Raw genomic sequence first — 21,267 nt, 5'->3', positions numbered from 1 at the left:
AGAGACATTTACCTCCGTCTGTTTGAAAGACTCTCCTCTGTCTCGTTCGTCACCAGGACGTGGCTGGAGCCTCCCTGGCTTGCCTCATGCATTACCTCAATCTGAGGACACAAACACACATTGTTGCAGTCATGGACAGGTGAAATGGTGACACATACTGTATATACCTTGGAGGCCCCTATTTCCTTTCAAACGTCACCCTCATAGTCATAGTGCTAACATTTAGATAAGATGAGAGGCTTATCATGCATGACTAGAACTTTATGCAAACTGGAAATCATATATCCTGAGGCTGCTGCATTTATTGTACCTGGGGATTTTAACAAAGCTAATCTGAGAACAAGGCTACCTAAATTCTATCAGCATATCGATTGCAATACACGAGCGAGTAACACACTCAACCACTGCTACTCTAATTTCCGCAATGCATACAAGTCCCTCCCCCGCCCTCCTTTTGGCAAATCTGACCATGACTCCATCTTGTTGCTCCCCTCCTATTAGGCAGAAACTAAAACAGGAAGCGCCCGTACTTAGGTTTATCCAACGATGGTCTGACCACGCTTCAAGATTGCTTAGATCATGTGGACTGGGATATGTTCCGGGTAGCCTCAGACAATAACATTGACGTATAGGCTGATTCGGTGAGTGAGTTTATAAGGAAGTGTATAGGAGATGTTGTACCCACTCTGACTATTAAAACCTACCACAACCAGAAACCGTGGATGGATAGCAGCATTCGCGCAAAACTGAAAGCAAATATAACTGCATTTAATCATGGCAAGGCAACTGGAAACATGACCGAATACAAACAGTGTAGTTATTCCCTCCGTAAGGCAATAAAAAAGCAAAGTGTCAGTATGGAGACAAAGTGAAGTTGCAATTCAACGGCTCAAACACGAGACGTATGTGGCAGGGTCTACAGACAATCACGGATTACAAAAAGAAAACATTGACGTCTTGCTCCCAGACAAATTAAACAACTTCTTTGCGCGCTTTGAGGACAATACAGTGCCACCGACACGGCCCCCTGTGGGCTCTCCTTCTCCGTGGCCGACATGAGTAAAACATTTATGTGTTAACCCTCGCAAGGCTGCCGGCCCAGACGGCATCCCTAGCCACGTCCTAAGAGCATGTGCAGACCAGCTGGCTGGTGTGTTTACAGACATATTCAATCAATCTCTATTCCAGTCTGTTGTCCCCACATGCTTCAAGATGGCCACCATTGTTCCTGTTCCCAAGAAAGCTAAGGTAACTGAACTAAATGACTATCACCACGTAGCACTCACTTCTGTCATCATGAAGTGCTTTGAGAGACTAGTCAATGATCATTTCACCTCCACCTTACCTGTTACCCTTGACCCACTTCAATTTGCTTACCGCCCCAATAGGTCCACAGACAATGCAATCGCCATCACACCGCACACTGCCCTATCCCATCTGGACAAGAGGAATACCTATGTAAGAATGCTGTTAATTGACTACAGCTCAGCATTCAACACCATAGTACCCTCTAAACTCATCATTAAGCTTGAGACCCTGGGTCTGAACCCCGCCCTGTGCAACTGGGTCCTGAACGTCCTGACGGGCCGCCCCCAGGTTGTGGAGATAGGAAACAACATCTCCACTCCACTGATCTTCAACACTGGGGCCACACAATGGTGCATTCTCAGCCATTTCCTGTACTCTGTGTTCACCAACGACTGCGTGGCCACGCACGCCTCGAACACAATCATCAACTTTATAGAAGACACAACAGTGGTAGGCTTGATTACCAACAACGAGACAGCCGACAGGAAGGATGTGAGGGCAGTGGAGTGTGGTGTCAGGGAAATAGAAAGAGATGATCGTGGACAAAAGAGATGATCGTAGACTTCAGGAAACAGCAGAGGAAGCACCCCCCTATCCACATCGACGGGACAGCAGCAGAGAAGGTGGAAAGTTTTAAGTGCCTCGGTGTACATATCACCGACAAACTGAAGTGGTCCACGCACGCAGACAGTCTGGTGAAGAAGGCGCAACAGTGCCTCTTCAACCTCAGGAGGCTAAATAAATGTGGCTTGTTACCGAAAACCCTCACTAACTTTTACAGGTGCACAATTGAGAGCATTCTGTCGGGCTGTATCACCGCCTGGTAGGGCAACTGCACCGCCAGCAACCGCAAGGCTCTGCAGAAGGTGGTGCGGTCTGCATAATGCATTACCGGGGGCAAACTACCTGCCCTCCAGGACACCTACAACACCCGATGTCATAGGAAGGCAAAAAAGATCATTGAGGACAATAACCACCTGAGCCACTGCCTGTTCACCCATCCAGAAGGCGAGGTGAATCAAGGCGAGGTGGGGTCAGTACAGGTGCATCAAAGCTGGGACAGAGAGATTGAAAAACAACTTCCATCTCAAGGCCATCAGATTGTTAAACAGCAACCACTAGCACAGAGAGCCGGCTGCCTACCTACAGACTTGATATCATTGGCCACTTTAATAAATGGAACACTAGTCACTTTAATAATGCTACTTTAAGAATGTTTACATATCTCGCATTACTCATCTCATATGTATATACTGTATACTGTATCCTTCACTATCTATTCTTTACTATCTACTGCATCTTAGTCGATCTGTCACTGCTCATCCATATATTGTATACGTATATTCTCTCATCCCATTCCTCTACTAGATTGTGTGTATTAGGTTTTGTTGTGCAATTGTTAGATATTACCTGTTAGATACTGCTGCACTGTCGGATCTAGAAGAATAAGCATTTCACTACACTCGTAATAACATCTGCTAACCATGTGTATGTGACCAATAAAATGTGATTTGATTTAGTGTGGCACATTATTCCTATTTATCAGACAGACGTGATGTGGTCAGGGCAAAAGGTGCGCAATTGATTTGAAACTAGGGTTTCTCATCCCCGCAGGGTTCCCTTAGGAAAGGCAGGAAACAGAAGATGTCTGAAACAGGACACCCCCCATGACTTCTTCTCCCAGACTCCCATTGACCAAGAGTTATGGTCTGATGAATTATACAAGAAGAATTGGCAGAACACTGTCATACAAATGGACCAGTGGCTAGCCAAAAAACCAGATGGTTGTTGTTGTTGTCAATGAAGTTGAACCAGTTCAGGTTCAATTGTCTAGAGGATGTCCACAGGTCTTACCTTGAGGCTCCCTTTGACTTTGCGGCTTACATTTTTCCTTTTTGCAAGCTCAGCTTCCGTGGGCTGCTTTGTGGCACTAGAGTTCTCTGAGATCCTTCGACTGAGTGCTAGAAATGGTTACAGAACAGGGATGGGAAAAGGAAGAAAGTATTTTTTTAAATTAAGCGGAATGTTTGACATGAAGACATAGAGACATCTAGGGATCCTGTTTGAAACATCAGGCGTTTTGCCATTCTCTCTGTGTGGAACTGTCACGTTCGTCGTAACGAGGAGACCAAGGCGCAGCGTGATTAGAATACATTCTTTTTTATTTAACGAAGAATACTGAACAAACGGGAAGCTAATATGACTAGTGCGAACAGGCAACTAAACATAGAATAACAACCCACAAAACCAAAATAGAAAATGGCAACCTAAATAGGATCCCCAATCAGAGACAATGACAAACAGCTGCCTCTGATTGGGAACCAATTCAGGCCACCATAGACATACATATACCTAGACATACTAAAACCCCATAGAATTACAAAAACCCTAGACAGGACAAAAACACCTCCACAATACAAAAACTAAACCAACCACCCTTGTCACACCCTGACCTAACCAAAATAATAAAGAAAACAAAGATAACTACGGTCAGGGTGTGACAGGAACAACAGCAGGAGGCCCTGGCCCAAAGCTATGTCCTCCTCCTGTAGTAGGTTGAGTACCACAGTGAATACAATAGACTTCCTTTAAAAGCCTCAAGAAGTAAGGTTTTAAATACATACTTTGTCTTAAACTAGAAAATGACTGTGAAATACAGACTATGTTTCAGTTTCAATAGCAATAAATAGGCTCTACAATGATCTTTCATTACGGGCAGGTAAAGTTTGTGGTTAGGTCATGTGGGGGGAGACCATTACGATGGAAAGAGGTTTGAACTTTGTATCTGTGCCATTATGGCGTATGTGACAGCATGGGCAGCGCCATTGAGGCTATCTCCATTTTAAAGTAGTCTGTTTTCTTCTTATTTTGTGTTTGAAAAAAGTGTAAATCTAATATAGGTGATTTACCGCCACAAATCTTGTGTCATTACTTTATTGTGGCCACTATATGGCAGTGATATAGCTTAAATTAATTTACAAACCACAGCACCTAATTTGAAGAAGACAATGCTCTGATCATTGGCTGATTGCTGCCAACCCATAGGAATCCCCACCCAGTTGATTACTTTAAAATGGTGGATGCTCTCAATGGCAATGCCAATGCTAAAAGGGGTTATATCTAAGTTGAGTCCTTTAACTATCTCTATGGAGGATACTTACCAGGGGCAGGGCAGGTAGTCCTGGGTGTTTTGTGGGGCGCAGGCCGTTTGGGAGAGGACTCAGGCCGGGGGGCCACAGGCTGGACGGGCCGGGTCTGTTTGGCTGACAACTTCTTCAGACTAACCTGTCTCTTCTCAAACATCTCCTGTACATCGTCCAGCCTCTTTAGAGCCTTTTGTACATTAGCCTGATGGAAAGCACAGATCAGGGATCAACAAATATGACCATTGTTCTTCTGTAGGCTGACAACTCCAGGAATTAGGATTCCATGAGTGAATTTTTTTATTTTATTTCACCTTTATTTAACCAGGTAGGCAAGTTGAGAACAAGTTCTCATTTACAATTGCGACCTGGCCAAGATAAAGCAAAGCAGTTCGACACATACAACAACACAAAGTTACACATGGAGTAAAACAAACATACAGTCAATAATACAGTAGAAAAATAAGTCTATATACAATGTGAGCAAATGAGGTGAGATAACGGAGGTAAAGACAAAAAAGGCCATGGTGGCGAAGTAAATACAATATAGCAAGTTAAACACTGGAATGGTAGATTTGCAGTGGAAGAATGTGCAAAGTAGAAATAGAAATAATGGGGTGCAAAGGAGCAAAGTAAATAAATAAATACAGTAGGGGAACAGGTAGTTGTTTGGGCTAAATTATAGATGGGCTATGTACAGGTGCAGTAATCTGTGAGCTGCTCTAACAACTGGTGCTTAAAGCTAGTGAGGGAGATAAGTGTTTCCAGTTTCAGAGATTTTTGTAGTTCGTTCCAGTCATTGGCAGCAGAGAACTGGAAAGAGAGGGAGCCAAAGGAGGAATTGGTTTTGGGGGTGACCAGAGAGATATACCTGCTGGAGCCCGTGCTACAGGTGGGTGCTGCTATGGTGACCAGCGAGCTGAGATAAGGGGGGACTTTACCTAGCAGGGTCTTGTAGATGACCTGGAGCCAGTGGGTTTGGCGACGAGTATGAAGCGAGGGCCAGCCAACGAGAGCGTACAGGTCGCAGTGGTGGGTAGGATATGGGGCTTTGGTGACAAAACGCATGGCACTGTGATAGACTGCATCCAATTTATTGAGTAGGGTACTGGAGGCTATTTTGTAAATGACATCGCCGAAGTCGAGGATCGGTAGGATGGTCAGTTTTACGAGGGTATGTGTCACGACTTCAACCGAGGCAGGCTCTCCTTCCCGTTCGGGTGGCGTTCGGCGGTCGTCGTCACCGGCCTACTAGCTGCCACTGACTCTTTTTCCTCCCCCCTCCTTATGTGTTTATTTGTTACACCTGTGTTCAGTTAAGTGGGTAATTAGTATGGCTTTATTTGTCAGCCAGCCCGTAGGCGTCTTTGTGCGGGATTGTTACTTTGTAAACCTTTTGGATTTCGGGAGTGGAGATTGTATTTGTGGACTGGGATTGTTGCTCGTGTCGTTGGACCGTCGTGTATGTTCACCCAGTTCGTCCGTGTTGGACATTTGTGTTGGACAGTTGGGGATTAAAGACTCAACTTATTGAAGCTCTGCTGTCTCCTGCGTTTGACTTCGCACCCCCCCGACACCCAGGTCGTTACAGTATGTTTGGCAGCATGAGTGAAGGATGCTTTGTTGTGAAATAGGAAGCCAATTCTAAATTTAACTTTGGATTGGAGATGTTTGATGTGAGTCTGGAAGGAGAGTTTACAGTCTAACCTGACACCTAGGTATTTGTAGTTGTCCACATATTCTAAGTCAAAACCGTCCAGAGTAGTGATGCTGTACGGGCGGGCAGGTGCAGGCAGCGATCGGTTGAAGAGCATGCATTTAGTTTTACTTGTATTTAAGAGCAGTTGGAGGCCACGGAAGGAGAGTTGTATGGCATTGAAGCTCGTCTGGAGGGTTGTTAACACAGTGTCCAAAGAAGGGCCAGAAGTATACAGAATGGTGTCGTCTGCGTAGAGGTGGATCAGAGACTCACCAGCAGCAAGAGCGACATCATTGATGTATACAGAGAAGAGAGTCGGCCCAAGAATTGAACCCTGTGGCACCCCCATAGAGACTGCCAGAGGCCTGGACAACAGGCCCTCAGATTTGACACACTGAAGTCTATCAGAGAAGTAGTTGGTGAACCAGGCGAGGCAATCATTTGCGAAACCAAGGCTATTGAGTCTGCCGATGAGGATGTGGTGATTGACAGATTCAAAATCCTTGGCCAGGTCAATGAATACTGCTGCACAGTATTGTTTCTTATCCATGGCGGTTAAGATATCGTTTAGGACCTTGAGCGTGGCTGAGGTGCACCCATGACCAGCTCTGAAACCAGATTGCATAGCGGAGAAGGTGTGGTGGGATTCGAAATGGTCGGTGATCTGTTTGTTAACTTGGCTTTCGAAGACCTTAGAAAGGCAGGGTAGGATAGATATAGGTCTGTAACAGTTTGGGTCAAGAGTATCCCCCCCTCTTTGAAGAAGGGGATGACCGCAGCTGCTTTCCAATCTTTGGGAATCTCAGACGACATGAAAGAGAGGTGGAACAAGCTAGTAATAGGGGTTGCAACAATTTCAGCAGATAGTTTTAGAAAGAAAGGGTCCAGATTGTCTAGCCCGGCTAATTTGTGGGGGTCCAGATTTTGCAGCTCTTTCAGAACATCAGCTGACTGGATTTGGGAGAAGGAGAAATGGGGAAGGCTTGGGTGAGTTGCTGTGGGGGGTGCAGTGCTGTTGACCGGGGTAGGGGTAGCCAGGTGGAAAGCATGGCCAGCCGTAGAAAACTGCTTCTTGAAATTCTCAATTATAGTGGATTTATCAGTGGTGACAGAGTTTCCTATCCTCAGTGCAGTGGGCAGCTGGGAGGTGTTCTTATTCTCCATGGACTTTACAGTGTCCTAGAACTTTTTGAGTTTGTGTTGCAGGATGCAGACTTCTGCTTGAAAAAGCTAGCCTTGGCTTTTCTAACTGCCTGTGTATATTGGTTTCTAACTTCCCTGAAAAGTTGCATATCACGGGGGCTGTTTGATGCTAATGCAGAACCCCATAGGATGTTTTTGTGTTGGTTAAGGGCAGTCAGGTCTGGATAGAACCAAGGGCTATATCTGTTCCTGGTTTAAGGGAGCACTGCACATACCTTGACTTCACCGTTGAGGACTAGCTCATACTGGTTGTGGATGTTCTTGAGGTCACTCAGTTGGTTCTCCTTGGCCGTCTCCAGGAACTTCTCAATGTCCTGCAGGGCTGCCTCAGCCCCTTCCTGGGACTGGCACTTGTCCACAGCCTGAGAGGCCAGCAGGTACACCCCCGACTCACACCACTGGTTCACCTGCAACCACCCGAGAACACATGGATGAATGAACAACTACAGTAGGTACTGTCTAGGCTCCATATCAGTAGTATATCTAAGCTCCTTTGCATGGCACTAATGTATATTTTGAACTACTAAAAGTATACATAAATGACATGTATAGTTGTTTAGGAAGCAAAAAAGAAGGTACTGATTATTGTATGGGACAATATACTGAACAAGCGTTTTTGAAACAGATAATGAGTAAATGTATTTATTGCTTTGCTGAAAAAGTGGAAGTACCACTGACCTAGACGGAAGAGGGAAACTTTGTGAAAGTTATTTGAATTCATGAGATCATGTGTAAATGACATGTATAACCATGCAAACAATCTCTCCCTGAGGACATTGCCTTTTCTGACAGCAATATAGAGATGAGGAGCCTCTTATGTTATCCACCCCACCTTGTCTATGCCTTTGTGTATTTGGCGTGATTTGGAGAGGACGTCATACTTCTTCTGGGCCTCGTTGGTGAAGTCATCACAGATGTGTCGGAGCTCCACACACTTGGGCCGTATGGAGTCCACAGAATAGTGGTTGCTCTGAATCAGCTGGTCCCCGTGTAGGGCATGGAGCTGGGCCTTCTCTAACGACTCCTGACATGCATCAGACAGAGAGCCATTCATCTCACATGACCACATTCGTGTTAGGCTCACATTCAATACAATCCAAGGCTGATGATCACGTGCTAAGCAAGACATAGTGGATACATTGTGCTTTGTATTGTATTGTAAGGTTTAGATGTTACATCTCATATAACGTTTGTTATGTGACTGGGCTGACCTGAGCCTTCTCCTCTAAGGTCTTGAGGTCCTTCAGTAACATCTCTACCAGGGTGACACAGTCCCCAATGTCTGACAGGGCTGTCAGAGTCGCCATCAGACTGTCCAATGACACTTTCACCTGGGGAGGGGACACAGAGAGAGCAGGAGGTTAAGGATGTATGTACAGTATTTCCAAACACATATGCTTGAGAGGAAGCGCTATATACTGTAAGTGTGAAGTTGCAAACATAAAAAAGCATGTGTAACTAAAACTGAGAAAAGTGAAGGGTGAGTAACTATTTTTGGACAAGGTGTTACATTGTAATGGCTACTTCTAATTGCTGTCTCTGGGGGAACACAAATAGCCAGGCTGTGTTCTGTCCAGCTTTCTTTGTTAACGTGATTAAGCTCAACCCGCTGACTACAGCAGTCAGCGACTCTGTCACAGAAACATACGTACCTCTCGGAAGTCATGCTCAAAATGGCGTAACTGTAGGCACTGCTCCAGTTTGAGGTGATGTTTAGACCAGAACTGTTCAAACGCGTTTTCTGTCTCATCTAGCTGGGCCAACAACCTGAAATACAACATGGACATATGACATTATATGCAGCATCTTTCTCCACCTCTGGAATATACTCGTAGTGAGAAATTCAATAAGTTAAATCATTTGTGAACCGAACACATACAAATGATTTAATTAGGAGCTTCCATCTCCAGTAGGTCCCAGTAACCAACCTTTCCACAGTGGTGTGGTTCTCCATCTCGTCTGGGTTTAGCTGGTGGTTCTCAGACTTGGCAGCCTGCTCTTTGATACAGCCCAGTAGAGTGGTTCCCTGTTTCATCGCTAATTTCAGTTCATCCTGTCAAAATGAAAGAATTCATTAAATACCATTATAAAGCGGGTGGTTCAAGCCCTGAATGCTGATTGGCTTAAAGGTTGCTAACCAGTTTATAATAGCAATAAGGCACATCAGGGGTTTATGGTATATGCCCTATATACCACGGCTAAGGGTTGTATCTAGGCACTCCGCGTTGTGTCCTGCTTAAGAACAGCCCTTAGCCGTGGTATATTGGCCATATACCACACCTCCTCTGGCCTTATTGCTATTATAAACTGGTTACCAACATAATTAGAACAGTAAAAATACATGGTATACAGTCTGATATACCACAGCTTTCAGCCAATCAGCATTCAGGGCTTGAACCACCCAATTTATAATGGTATTGCTGGTTTGGGAACAGAATACTCTGATTATTATCTAGGCCATTGAGGTTGTGGTTAAACTACAATGCCACAGGCTATGATAGAACCCATTCCCCGGTGTATTTGATCACACTACTGTATGTGAATGTAACTAATAGTAAACTAACAAATATCAACACAATCTTCAGGTGTTGAGGATGTTAGCCATGAGTAGAAGTGAACCATTGTAGGAAGCCAGGTTCAGTAGTATTATGTTGACGCTGAAGCAGAGCCCCACCTTGAGTTTGTCGTGCTTCTCAGTGTGAGTAGTGAGTAGGTCTTTGGTGCACTGCACATCATTGGGCAGCTCCGTCTCTGCCAGGTCTGTACCGAACTTCTGCAGCATTTGAGCCGTGGTCTTCACCGTCACAGCAAAGTTCTCAATGGCCTGACAGCAAAAACACACACACTTGTATTGTTTCCAGTGAGTCCAGAGAATAACTGGTGTAAGGCCAATGTCATGGTAACTCACTGTCCGGCGGTGGATCCACTGGCTGTGACAGTAGTCCAGGTTCCCACCAAGCTCACATGTTAGCTGGCCCTTATCCACATAGCCATATAAGTCAGATAGGGAGTTGAGCATCACAATCTGTAGGGAAACAAATTCACATACATTACTGTGTGTTATAGATGTTCGGGCATCTTCTGCATTATCAGTCTGGGTTTTCTCATCTGATTTTAGGGTTAGACAATAATTGTCACGGCATAATGTTAATACAGTCTTCTGTGTTTTTTGCTTTACTCCATTTCTCTATTTCCACTTCCTCACCAGATGCCTTGACTTGAATTCTACAACACCTGAGTAAGGATGACACACACGTGCGAGGTGGTGAGGAGTCTGAGGAGGAGTTGCAACTTTTATCTTCGAAAATGTGTACAGTTACAGTATACTGTAGGTGTCTGGGGATAATGCAGAAGAATTGGCCTTCACCAAAAAATGAATGAAGTAAGGGAAATACAGGTGCATGTTGTCACATTCTACAGCTTTCCATAAACAAGGAAAACATGCAGTGAGTACATAGTCATTGTTCTAGCAGTTAGTTTACAGGTGAACATCACACTCCGATGCAACACTCCACATGACATTAGGTCAATCACTATCTCACACCCAGACACAGAGGAAAGGTTTCTAAGATGATCTACGAGTTGGACAGGGTGAGTGGTAGCGAAGCATTCTTACCGGTACCTTCATTTTAAAGTCATCCCGGTGCAGCTTAATGCCAATGTCAGCGATGGCCCTCTGGAAGAAGCGGGAGGGCCTCAGCACCAACACCAGCTGGAGGTTCCCTGGAAATGCTCCCTAGTGGACACAGGTACAAAACAGCTTCATACCGTCTCATAGCCTTGTGTGGAGTTAGCCTTGTGTGGAGGGAGCTTTGCTCTGCGCTTACTTTCAATTGAACATCTCAAGAATTTGCAGTAGATTATACTCCCCCAAAAATGATTCATACAATACTTCCTGATATAGGAGCATTGGTAGCAATAATATTTTACAATGTTACATGATGCTGAGATAAAATTGCTTGGTCCCATTCTGTCTTGGTCCCACCGTGAGGAGTTAAAGCACAAACAGACTGGATAACCAGGCAAGAGATAAAAGCCCTGTCTGAAGTGAAAGATGGACATCGTCCTACCGCTATCCGCGTCAGCGAGGCCTTCACTGAGCTCCATTTGTCCCGCCTGCGGTCGATGATTATAACGAAACCGATGCTGGCCACGTCCAAACTAGACAAAGGAAAGATGGAAATAAACACATGCGGTAGGTGAAGCTATCCAAGCATGCAGTCACAAGACATATCCAAGAGGGCACTACAGTACACTGCTGTGCTCTGTCTCTGTACAGTTTAAACAGAGTTTACACAAAATCACTTCAGCGCTCTCTGAACCAGGCCATTATAGTTAACAGTGTTAGAGGAGCTGTGTAAACTTGTGTAATGTTCGGGGTCTTTTACAGGGAAGAGGTTTTTAAGTGAGGGCCATTAACATTCTTAATGTGTTACTCTGACAAAAAGGTGAATATAGTTGCTCATGTCTAACATCTTAATGTGTTTTCTGGCCTAATATAATTCCTACTAACTGAGCAACTTTTGTGTATTTTCCTGGCTGCGAGCAGCTGACATGAGGCAAGATTAATGGTCCTCACGATGTATCGTGAGAGAAAGAATGACATCCCAGATTGTGCCACAAATGTCATTGGAGGAGAGTTTTTCACAAGACACATTTCTCAGGATGTGGAAAAACATTGAAAACGAATTGAAAATGTTACACCTCAAGAAATGTGTCTTGGGAAGTACCTTTGGATTTGTGGTTGGATGGGAGTAAGCCAGAACCATATCCCATACAGAGGGGATGTAATGGCATTTCCTACTGGGCACAAACTAGTTGGATCAACATTGTTTTAACATAATTTGTCAATGTATTGTGACATGGAACCTCCGTGGGAAATAATTGAATTTGAAAAAAGTAATCAACTGTTGTTTTGAGGGTGAAATGTCAACCACAGGATTATGTCATAATCAAATTTAAACATAGACAAACCTTGTATAAAATATGTTGAATTTGTACCTTTAAGACCTCAGAGTCCACTATCAGAAAAAAAACTACAGGCAGGGCATCCCCTCCTACTGGAGAATTGATCTATTTACAGCTCAAGGCCAGCCCTGCTTAGCTATGATATTTGTCACTGACTATTGCCAATATTAGATCATGAGAGTGGTTGTTGAGAGATCTCCACTTAAAAATGAAATAGATTCACTGTTGCTATTGAAGTCATTCCAAAGGGTAGGTTTAACAGAGAAAATGAAAAGTGACCGTACTTTCACTCATATTTCATCATTGATGCTATTCAGGACTATATACTGTAGCATTTGCAGTCATCAACAGCAATTGTTTCAATTCAACCCAGAATTCAACAACAAAAAAAGAAAATACAATAGGCCAAGGGTTTCAAGCACGGTTTGATTTCAAATGTCATTATATTTTGTGACATTGAATTATGTTTGGTTGTCAACGCAACCAAATATTAAAATTTGAAGGAGATGCATATATTCTGCTTGGATAGTTCCATCTGTGCCACTAATTCAATACTATCTTACAAACTAATGCAACATTCAACCTTAAAATAAGTAATACATCCATGGCCACATTGAGGTTTCTCTAACTATAAATGTGTTATTATGTAATCATATAGAGCATGCATGTTCAAGACAGCATGCATAGGTCGTCGCAGGTCTGTGGAGATCATCACAATTGCTGTAATAATCTGCACAGAATGTCAAACGGCATTCACCACTTGTACTTTTAATGTAATTTCAAATGCAATCCAGGTCATTTGGTTCTGCTTTTAGATGGAGCTCAGTATTCATCTGTTGTATAAATAAATAAAATATCTGATATTGTATTCACATTAGATTTTCTTTTAAATGGTTGAAAGCACATCGATAGACATTTGGGTGACAACTAAACCAAAAATGTGAAATTGTTTCCCCATTCCAGATGGCACAATGATCACAAATAGGAAATTCAACTAATTTAGGGCTGTCTTTTTGAGTGGGTAACAGGTTTTAATCTCGCTGATCAACGTCTCAACCAAATGTTACCCCATTATCCACGTTGAAATGATGTGGTGTACCCAGTGGGTTACGTCTATATAAACCAATGTCTTTCTTCAAACCACACTCTTTAAAAGCATTGCATCACTGTGCTGCTATAAGCATCACTTTTTAACCTGCTATTACCAAATATATAGTAGCATTCAGTGCCAGATCCCCGGAACAGGATCTGGCACCTCTCAGTTTTGGACTGTTTTGTTCCAGAACCCATTTGCCAGGATCCGGTACCTCTCTTGGCATACGTTTTTTCCCCACTATTTGCAATGTAATAAAAGCAATCAGAGCAATCAGAGTTAGTTCAGGTTGACTCCTCTGTAATTATCCTGCCCATTAAACATCGTAATGTGAAAACATGCCTGATATTCTAAAAATGGATTTGTGTTGTGCCCGCCCGGGTTTATGGTTTACGCAAGATTGTAGCCTATGTAGACCAGAAGCGAGCCTGTATCTCTCACAGATCGAGAATGAGATTCACTTTCTATGATCTCTCTCTGCTCTGATAGACATGATTCTGCAACTCATCTCTTCAGCGTTGCACTTCCTCATTTCTTTCCTTACTGAATCACAGCCGCCGAAGGGTACTGGAGGTGCTGCAGCCCCCCTGATTAATTGAAATAGGCTACATTTGCCAAAGTTATAGAATTACTCCTGTCTGATCATAAATACATCAAATAAATCAGAACGCTAGACCAGGAGTAGGCCTATAATTTAGCAACAGAGGATCAATAGTTTATGTAAAAAAATATATATATAAAAAAAATGCCTAGCTGTGGATTGTGTAGCCCAATCACTGGGCATAGCCTACAGTCGGGAAGGTGCGGGAAATCGGTCAGTGAACAGCATGCAACCAAAACAGGCCTTTCGCAAATATTTATAATAGGCCTACAATTGCGGGTAAAACACAGGTTGTAAAGCAAATGGATCCTGCTGTAAAGAGACATCTAATCTGTCCGTAGGCTACCAAATTATCAACTTCCAATTAGCCCTGTTAAGGGCTGGGCAGGGCTAATTGTTTTACAAAGTCAAACAAGAGAGATAGGCTTTTGGCAGGAGCGCATCGGCCATGGCTGGTGAGTGAGCTCTGCATCATTGGGTCAGTCAGTGAAACCGGAAAGCTTTTTTAGAGTATAATTTCCTCCTCTAATTGTATAATATGTGTCTCCAAACACCTAGGCCTAGGCTATTGATGGATTCGAGATAAGGTCGTTTAAATTGATCTCAGATTCTCAGTTTGTCAGTGTTAAAGTAGACTGTCATTTCGATAATTTGTGAGGTATTAAAAAAATATTCTGCTAAAGTCTCCAGTCATCTAAAATGATGAAGAATTGCATGAAATACGTTTATAAAAATGTCAACTTTTTTCCCTGACCCTAGGCTACAAAATATTTGCCCAATGTGTGCAACTTAAGCAAGCCCGTCTATTCAACTGCTATATGCCAGTATGCAAAAGCTATGATAATGCATGCAATACTTTATTCTTATATTTTTTTCATGCGTTCTGGTCCCTCAGAGGCCCCAGATCACCCCGCTCTTGGGCCCACTTTTTGTTCTGGCACCTCCCAATTTACAAATTAAGCACTAAGCCTCTGTTCTCCACTGTGTTCTCCACTGTGGGAAAATAAAGTGCACCAAAAGTGCTATATTGATCTGAACTGCATAGGTGAATATGCATGGTTGGAAAGAAAGCTTTAAATGCATTGCTCCTACTATACCTGGGGATGCTGGTCAGATATGTTACAACATTCTGGAAGTCCTCCGCTACGAGGTCGCCGAAGCCTGAGTACTCAGGGAAGGTGATGATTGGGGCACCATCTTTCCCTCTTCCTCCTGCACACAGAGGGGTAAAACAATTGGTTGTTATAAATGTGTCCGTTTTGTTACATTCATTCGTTTACACCAGACATTGACAGGAAAATAAACATTAATTGGATGCAGTCCTACATTCAGCTGTTACAGATATTATTGGTGGCTGTCAATAGAAAAGTAATATTTAAACTAATTAACCACAAGGTGGTAGCATTGGGTTAAATAATGTCAGCATTGTTTGCCAATGTTTGATATAATTTGATAATTTTTTGACAATTAAGTCATTATTTAATTATTTGAAACATGAAACTTAACAAGTTTGATAAGTGAATATGTTGCTCTAACTGAAAGAAAAGGTTCTTATTAAATCCTGAAACAAATGAAGCAGCCATATTATAATGCATGATCCTATATCTCTACAATGAGAGATTGATCAGTCAAACTATGAGAAAGCATAGTGGAGCAGCAAGGCCACCATTTATCTAAAGTGTTCCACCTCACTCAACATCATGCCCCCAGTGCTTGCATTCATGGGTGGAGATCGGGGACTAGGGTTTGGTCTTATTATCTAGGTAGAATTCTTCTCAACATCAAAACAGTTCCGTTTAGGATGACAGAGGGGAACTGCTGTAAATGGTATCTTTGTGCACGGCCTTTATTTGCCCGAGGCAGTCAGATTTTTTACTTAAGGCTTGTGTCTGGGCACTCGCTTTATTTGGACACATTACTCTCATTCCTGTGGAGCACGTCAAGAAACATTGCCTTTGATATTATTGGTGAGGTAACGGTAGCTCTTTACTTTCAACACGCATTGACTAACTTCTCCTCCTCTCCCTTCTCTCAGTCGGTTCTAAAAATGTACCAATCACACAGACAATCATAACACCCTCCTCCCAAACTCCAACGCTGTCACTGTCTTTGTGCTAAAAGCAGCATTTTGTTCATTTCCTGTGCCATCTCGCCTGCCATCCATCCCACAGGGTGACATCTCACCTATCAGTCCTCCCAGCCAGACACATCCAATTACCTGCTGATGGCAGAAGAATCCATACCTGCCACCACAGGAGATCCTTACACATGTCAGGGCTTGTTGTCTACTTCTCTCACTGACAACAACACTACATCAGATAATAATCAGAGTTAGAAAATACAGCGCTGTCTGGAAAACTCCAGTAAGCGCCACCTCTTCAGGTATAAGTACTGCCTGAAAGTAATATTGGAGGAAAACCCACTGAGAATAAAAAAACAGCTTGCGGTGTAGGTCATAAAACATTCTTGTGTTTTTTCCAGAGTTAAATTACATAAGTCTGAAAGCTAGCTTTTCTGAGCTAGGGTTTTTAGACTGAGGCATAAGCTTGGCAGAAGTGCAGCAGGCCGACCCCTGGTGGTTTGACATGGGTGGGAAGGAATGGAAACGATCCCTGTGGAGGCAGAGGCTTAGGTGTGGACGTCCCGCCCAATAACTACCCACAACTCCCTCTGTTATTGTCCCAGCTTAGGCCCTACACCTCTGCCACTTCTATGTCTCCAGTAACTAAAATATGGATATGCCAGAAGATTAAGACTCATTTATTTGTGCTCCAAGAAGGTTATGAGGGAAATAACGCAGAGATGGAAAATGTTTGAGAGAGTCTTCTGGGTTGATCTGTGAGCATACAGATATGATATAGGGGACTCAATGTTCTCACATACGTGTTAATAAGACTATGCGGTACTGTATGTGCAGTTGAAGTCGGAAGTCTATATACACCTTAGCCAAATACATTTAAACTCAGTTTTTCACATATCCTGACATTTAATCCTAGTAAAAATTCCCTGTCTTAGGCCAGTTAGGATCACCACTTTATTTTAAGAATGTGAAATGTCAAAAATAATACCAGAGAGAATGATTTATTTCAGCTTTTATTTCTTTCATCACATTCCCAGTGGGTCAGAAGTTTACATACACCCAATTAGTATTTGGTAGCATTGCCTTTAAATTGTTTAACTTGGGTCAAACGTTTCGGGTAGCCTTCCACAAGCTTCCCACAATAAGTTGGGTGAATTCTGGCCCATTCCTCCTGACAGAGCTGGTGCAACTGAATTGGATTTGTAAACCTCCTTGCTCGCACACACTTTTTCAGTTCTGCCCACAAATTTTCTGTAGGGTTGAAGTCAGGGCTTTGTGATGGCCACTCCAATACCTTGACATTGTTGTCCTTAAGCCATTTTGCCACAACTTTGGAAGTATGCTTGGGGTCATTGTCCATTTGGAAGACACATTTGCGACCTAGCTTTAACTTCCTGACTGATGTCTTGAGATGTTGCTTCAATATGTCCACATAATTTTCCTACCGCATGATGCCATCTATTTTGTGAAGTGGACCAGTCCCTCCTGCTGCAAAGCACCCCCCACAACATGATGCTGCCACCCCATGCTTCACGGTTGGGATGGTGTTCTTCAGCTTGCAAGCCTCCCCCTTTTTCCTCCAAACATAACAATGATTATGGCCAAAGAGTTCTATTTTTGTTTCATCAGACCAGAGGACATTTCTCCAAAAAGTACGATCTTTGTCCCCGTGTGCAGTTGTAAACCGTAGACTGGCTTTTTTTGGCGGTTTTGGAGCAGTGGCTTCTTCCTTGCTGAGCGACCTTTCAGATTATGTCGATATAGGACTCGTTTTACTGTGGATATAGATACTTTTGTACCTGTTTCCTCCAGCATCTTCACAAGGTCCTTTGCTGTTGTTCTGGGATTGATTTGCACTTTTCGCATCAAAGTACGTTCATCTCTAGGAGACAGAACAACATCTCCTTCCTAGGCGGTATTACAGCTTCGTCGTCCCATGGTGTTTATCCATGCGTACTATTGTTTGTACAGAGGAACATGGTACCTTCAGGCATTTGGAAATTGCTCCCAAGGATGAACCAGACGGTTTACAATTTACAATTTTTTTTCAATTTTTTTCTGAGGTCTTGGCTGATTTATTTTGATTTTCCCATGATATCAAGCAAAGAGGCACTGAGTTTGAAGGGAGGCCTTGAAATACATCCACAGGTACAAATTATGACTCAAATTATGTCAATTAGCCTATCAGAAGCTTCTAAAGCCATGACATAATTTTCTGGAATTTTGCAAGCTGTATAAAGGCAAAGTCAACTTAGTATATGTAAACTTCTGACCCACTGGAATTGTGATACAGGGAATTATAAGTGAAATAATCTGTCTGTAAACAATTGTTAGAAAAATTACTTGTGTCATGCACAAAGTATATGTCCTGACCGACTTGCCAAACTATAGTTTGTTAAAACTTTTTCTTAATAGGGGGCGCTGTTTTCACTTTGGGAAAAAATCGTGCCCAAATTTGTCACGCCCTGGCCTTAGTATTCTTTGTTTTCTTTATTATTTTAGTTAGGTCAGGGTGTGACATGGGGAATGTTTGTGTTTTGTTGGTTTTGGGTGTTTTTATGGTAAAGGGGTTATGGGGTGTAGTTATGGGTTTGTGTTGAGTGTAGATGTCAGAACGTTTGTAGCCTGTTGTATGTGCACGACGTTTATTAGCTTCACGATCGTTTGTTGTTTTTGTTAGTTTGTATTAAGTGTTTCGTGTTTATTTTATGTCATCTTTAAAATAAAAGAAGATGGCTTATTTTCCTAAAGCTGCGTTTTGGTCCATCAATCCTCCACACGATCGTGACAGAATTACCCACCATAGGACCAAGCGGCATGGAAGGCGGCAACAGGACCTACCTACACAGGATCTCTGGAGTTGGGAGGACGAATTGGAAAGAGATGGACCTTGGGCGCAAACTGGAGAATATCGCCTTCCTCGTGAAGAGGGTGAGGCAGCCACAGCCCAGGAGAGGTGGTTTAAGGAGGCAGCTAGGAGACGTGGATGGAAGCCGGAGAATCAAGCTCGAAACCGGAATTATGAGGGGACACGTCTTGCACGGAAGCCCGAAAAGCCCGTGAGTAACTCCCAAAAATTTCTTGGGGGGGGGCTAAGGGGTTGTGGGCCAAGGGCAGGTAGGAAACCTGCGCCTACTCCCTGTACTTACCGTGGAGAGCAAGAGTACGGGCAGACACCGTGTTACGCAGTAGAGCGCACGGTGTCTCCTGTACGCGTGCATAGCCCGGTTCGGTACATTTCAGCTCCACGTATCGGCCGGGCTAGACTGAGCGTTGAGCCGTATGTCATGAAGCCGGCCCAACGCATCTGGTCACCAGTGCGTCTCCTCGGGCCGGCGTACATGGCACCAGCCTTACGCATGGTGTCCCCGGTTCGCCTACATAGGCCGGTGCGGGTTATTCCACCTCCCCGCACTGGTCAGGCGACGGGGAGCATACAACCAGGTAAGGTTGGGCAGGCTCGGCGTTCAAGGGAGCCAGTACGCCTGCACGGTCCGGTATTTCCGGCGCCACCTCCCCGCCCCAACCCAGTACCACCAGTGCCTCCTCCACGCACTAGCCATATGGTGCGTGTCTCCAGCCCTTTACCACCAGTGCCTAAACCACGCACCAAGCCTCCTGTGTGTCCCCAGAGTCCTGTGCGTCCTGTTGCTGCTCCCCGCACTAGCCCTGAGATGCGTGTCCCCAGCCCGGTGCCACCAGTCCCGGCACCACGCACCAGGCCTACAGTGCGCCTCAGCCGGCAGGAGTCTGCCGTCTGCACAGCGATGACAGAATTACCCACCATAGGACCAAGCGGCATGGAAGGCGGCAACAGGACCTACCTACACAGGATCTCTGGAGTTGGGAGGACGAATTGGAAAGAGATGGACCTTGGGCGCAAACTGGAGAATATCGCTGCTCTCGTGTGAAAGGTGAGTAATTGTCTATGTAAGAACGTTAGTAGCCTGTATGTTTGTGCACAACGTTTGTAGCTTCACGGTCGTTTTGTTATTTTGTTGTTTTGTTAAAGTGTTTTTGTGTCGTGTTCATCTTCGTGTTATAATAAAAGAAGATGGCATATTTTCCAACTGCTGCATTTTGGTCCGTTAATCCGCCACACGATCGTGACAAAATTAAACGGCCTCGTACTCTGTTCTAGATCATACAATATGCATATTATTATTACTATTGAATAGAAAACACTCTGAAGTTTCTAAAACTGTTTGAATTATATCTGTGAGTAAAACAGAACTCCTTTGGCAGCAAACTTTCAAACAGGAACTGAAAATTCTGAAAATGGGGCTCTGTGTCAGGGCCTGCCTATTCAACTGGCTTATATTTATGGATCTGTATGCACTTCATACGCCTTCCACTAGATGTCAACAGGCAGTAGAATGTTGAATGGGGCGTCTAGCTTGATGTGAGACCGAATGAGAGCTTTTGGAGTGACAGGTCCGCTCTTTTGTCAGTATTCAACTGCGCACCAGGGAACCTCACATTGTGTTCTGAAAAGCGTTAGGTATACACAACAAAATGCTCCGCCTCTGATTTTATTGGATACATATGAGAAAAACATCATAAAGTAGGATTTTCAACCGAGTTTGACCAGTTTATTCAACGTTTATTGGGAATTTTGGAATTTTTCGTTCCAGGCGCAAAGATTTCTTGGACATGTGCCCTCCACATGGCTAGCCAAAGTTGCTAATTTGACAGAAGAAATGGACATTCTAAAACAAAACAACTGTTTATTCTGGAACTAGGACTCCTTGCACAACATTCTGATGGAAGATCATCAAAAGTAAGAGAATATTTATGATGTTATTTCGTATTTTTGTGGTTTGTGTTGGCTCCAACAAGGCGGAGAATTGGTGAGCGCTGTCTCACAATATTGCATGCTGTATATTGTACTAAAGTTATTTTTTTAAATCTAACACAGCAGTTGCATTAAGAACCAGTGTATCTTTCATTTGCTGCACAACATGTATTTTTTTGTAAAGTTTATGATGAGTTTTTTGGTTAGATTACGTGACTGTCCAAAATTTCTCCGGACCATTTGGTGGATCATAGCAACGTATTCACAATGTAATACCAGGACTTGTAGCTCTAAATATGCACATTTTCGAACAAAACATAAATGTATTGTATAACATGATGTTATAAGACTGTCATCTGATGAAGTTGTTCAAAGGT

At 43.5% G+C, this 21,267-nt stretch overlaps 1 protein-coding gene across 12 annotated transcripts in view; it reads right to left on the bottom strand.

Moving 5' to 3' along the window:
- Positions 1–21,267, bottom strand: part of LOC129855296 (guanine nucleotide exchange factor DBS-like) — an 87,339-nt gene that overhangs the window by 38,889 nt on the left and 27,183 nt on the right. For 11 of the 12 annotated variants that reach the window (XM_055922797.1, XM_055922798.1, XM_055922796.1 and 8 more), the window contains 13 exons: positions 15,113–15,227; positions 11,424–11,514; positions 10,970–11,089; positions 10,262–10,378; positions 10,028–10,177; positions 9,282–9,406; positions 9,006–9,120; positions 8,565–8,684; positions 8,186–8,377; positions 7,569–7,760; positions 4,470–4,656; positions 3,163–3,269; positions 13–101 (listed from right to left, as the gene is read on the bottom strand). In XM_055922797.1, coding sequence (XP_055778772.1) covers positions 13–101; positions 3,163–3,269; positions 4,470–4,656; positions 7,569–7,760; positions 8,186–8,377; positions 8,565–8,684; positions 9,006–9,120; positions 9,282–9,406; positions 10,028–10,177; positions 10,262–10,378; positions 10,970–11,089; positions 11,424–11,514; positions 15,113–15,227 — 1,720 coding nt within the window. The remainder of the gene's footprint in view (positions 1–12; positions 102–3,162; positions 3,270–4,469; positions 4,657–7,568; positions 7,761–8,185; positions 8,378–8,564; positions 8,685–9,005; positions 9,121–9,281; positions 9,407–10,027; positions 10,178–10,261; positions 10,379–10,969; positions 11,090–11,423; positions 11,515–15,112; positions 15,228–21,267) is intronic. The other variant, XM_055922799.1, reaches the window with a different exon arrangement.

The sequence above is a fragment of the Salvelinus fontinalis genome, chromosome 5, assembly GCF_029448725.1.
Source record: "Salvelinus fontinalis isolate EN_2023a chromosome 5, ASM2944872v1, whole genome shotgun sequence".
Taxonomy (NCBI): Eukaryota; Metazoa; Chordata; class Actinopteri; order Salmoniformes; family Salmonidae; genus Salvelinus; species Salvelinus fontinalis.
This window is presented reverse-complemented; position numbering and strand designations above follow the sequence as displayed.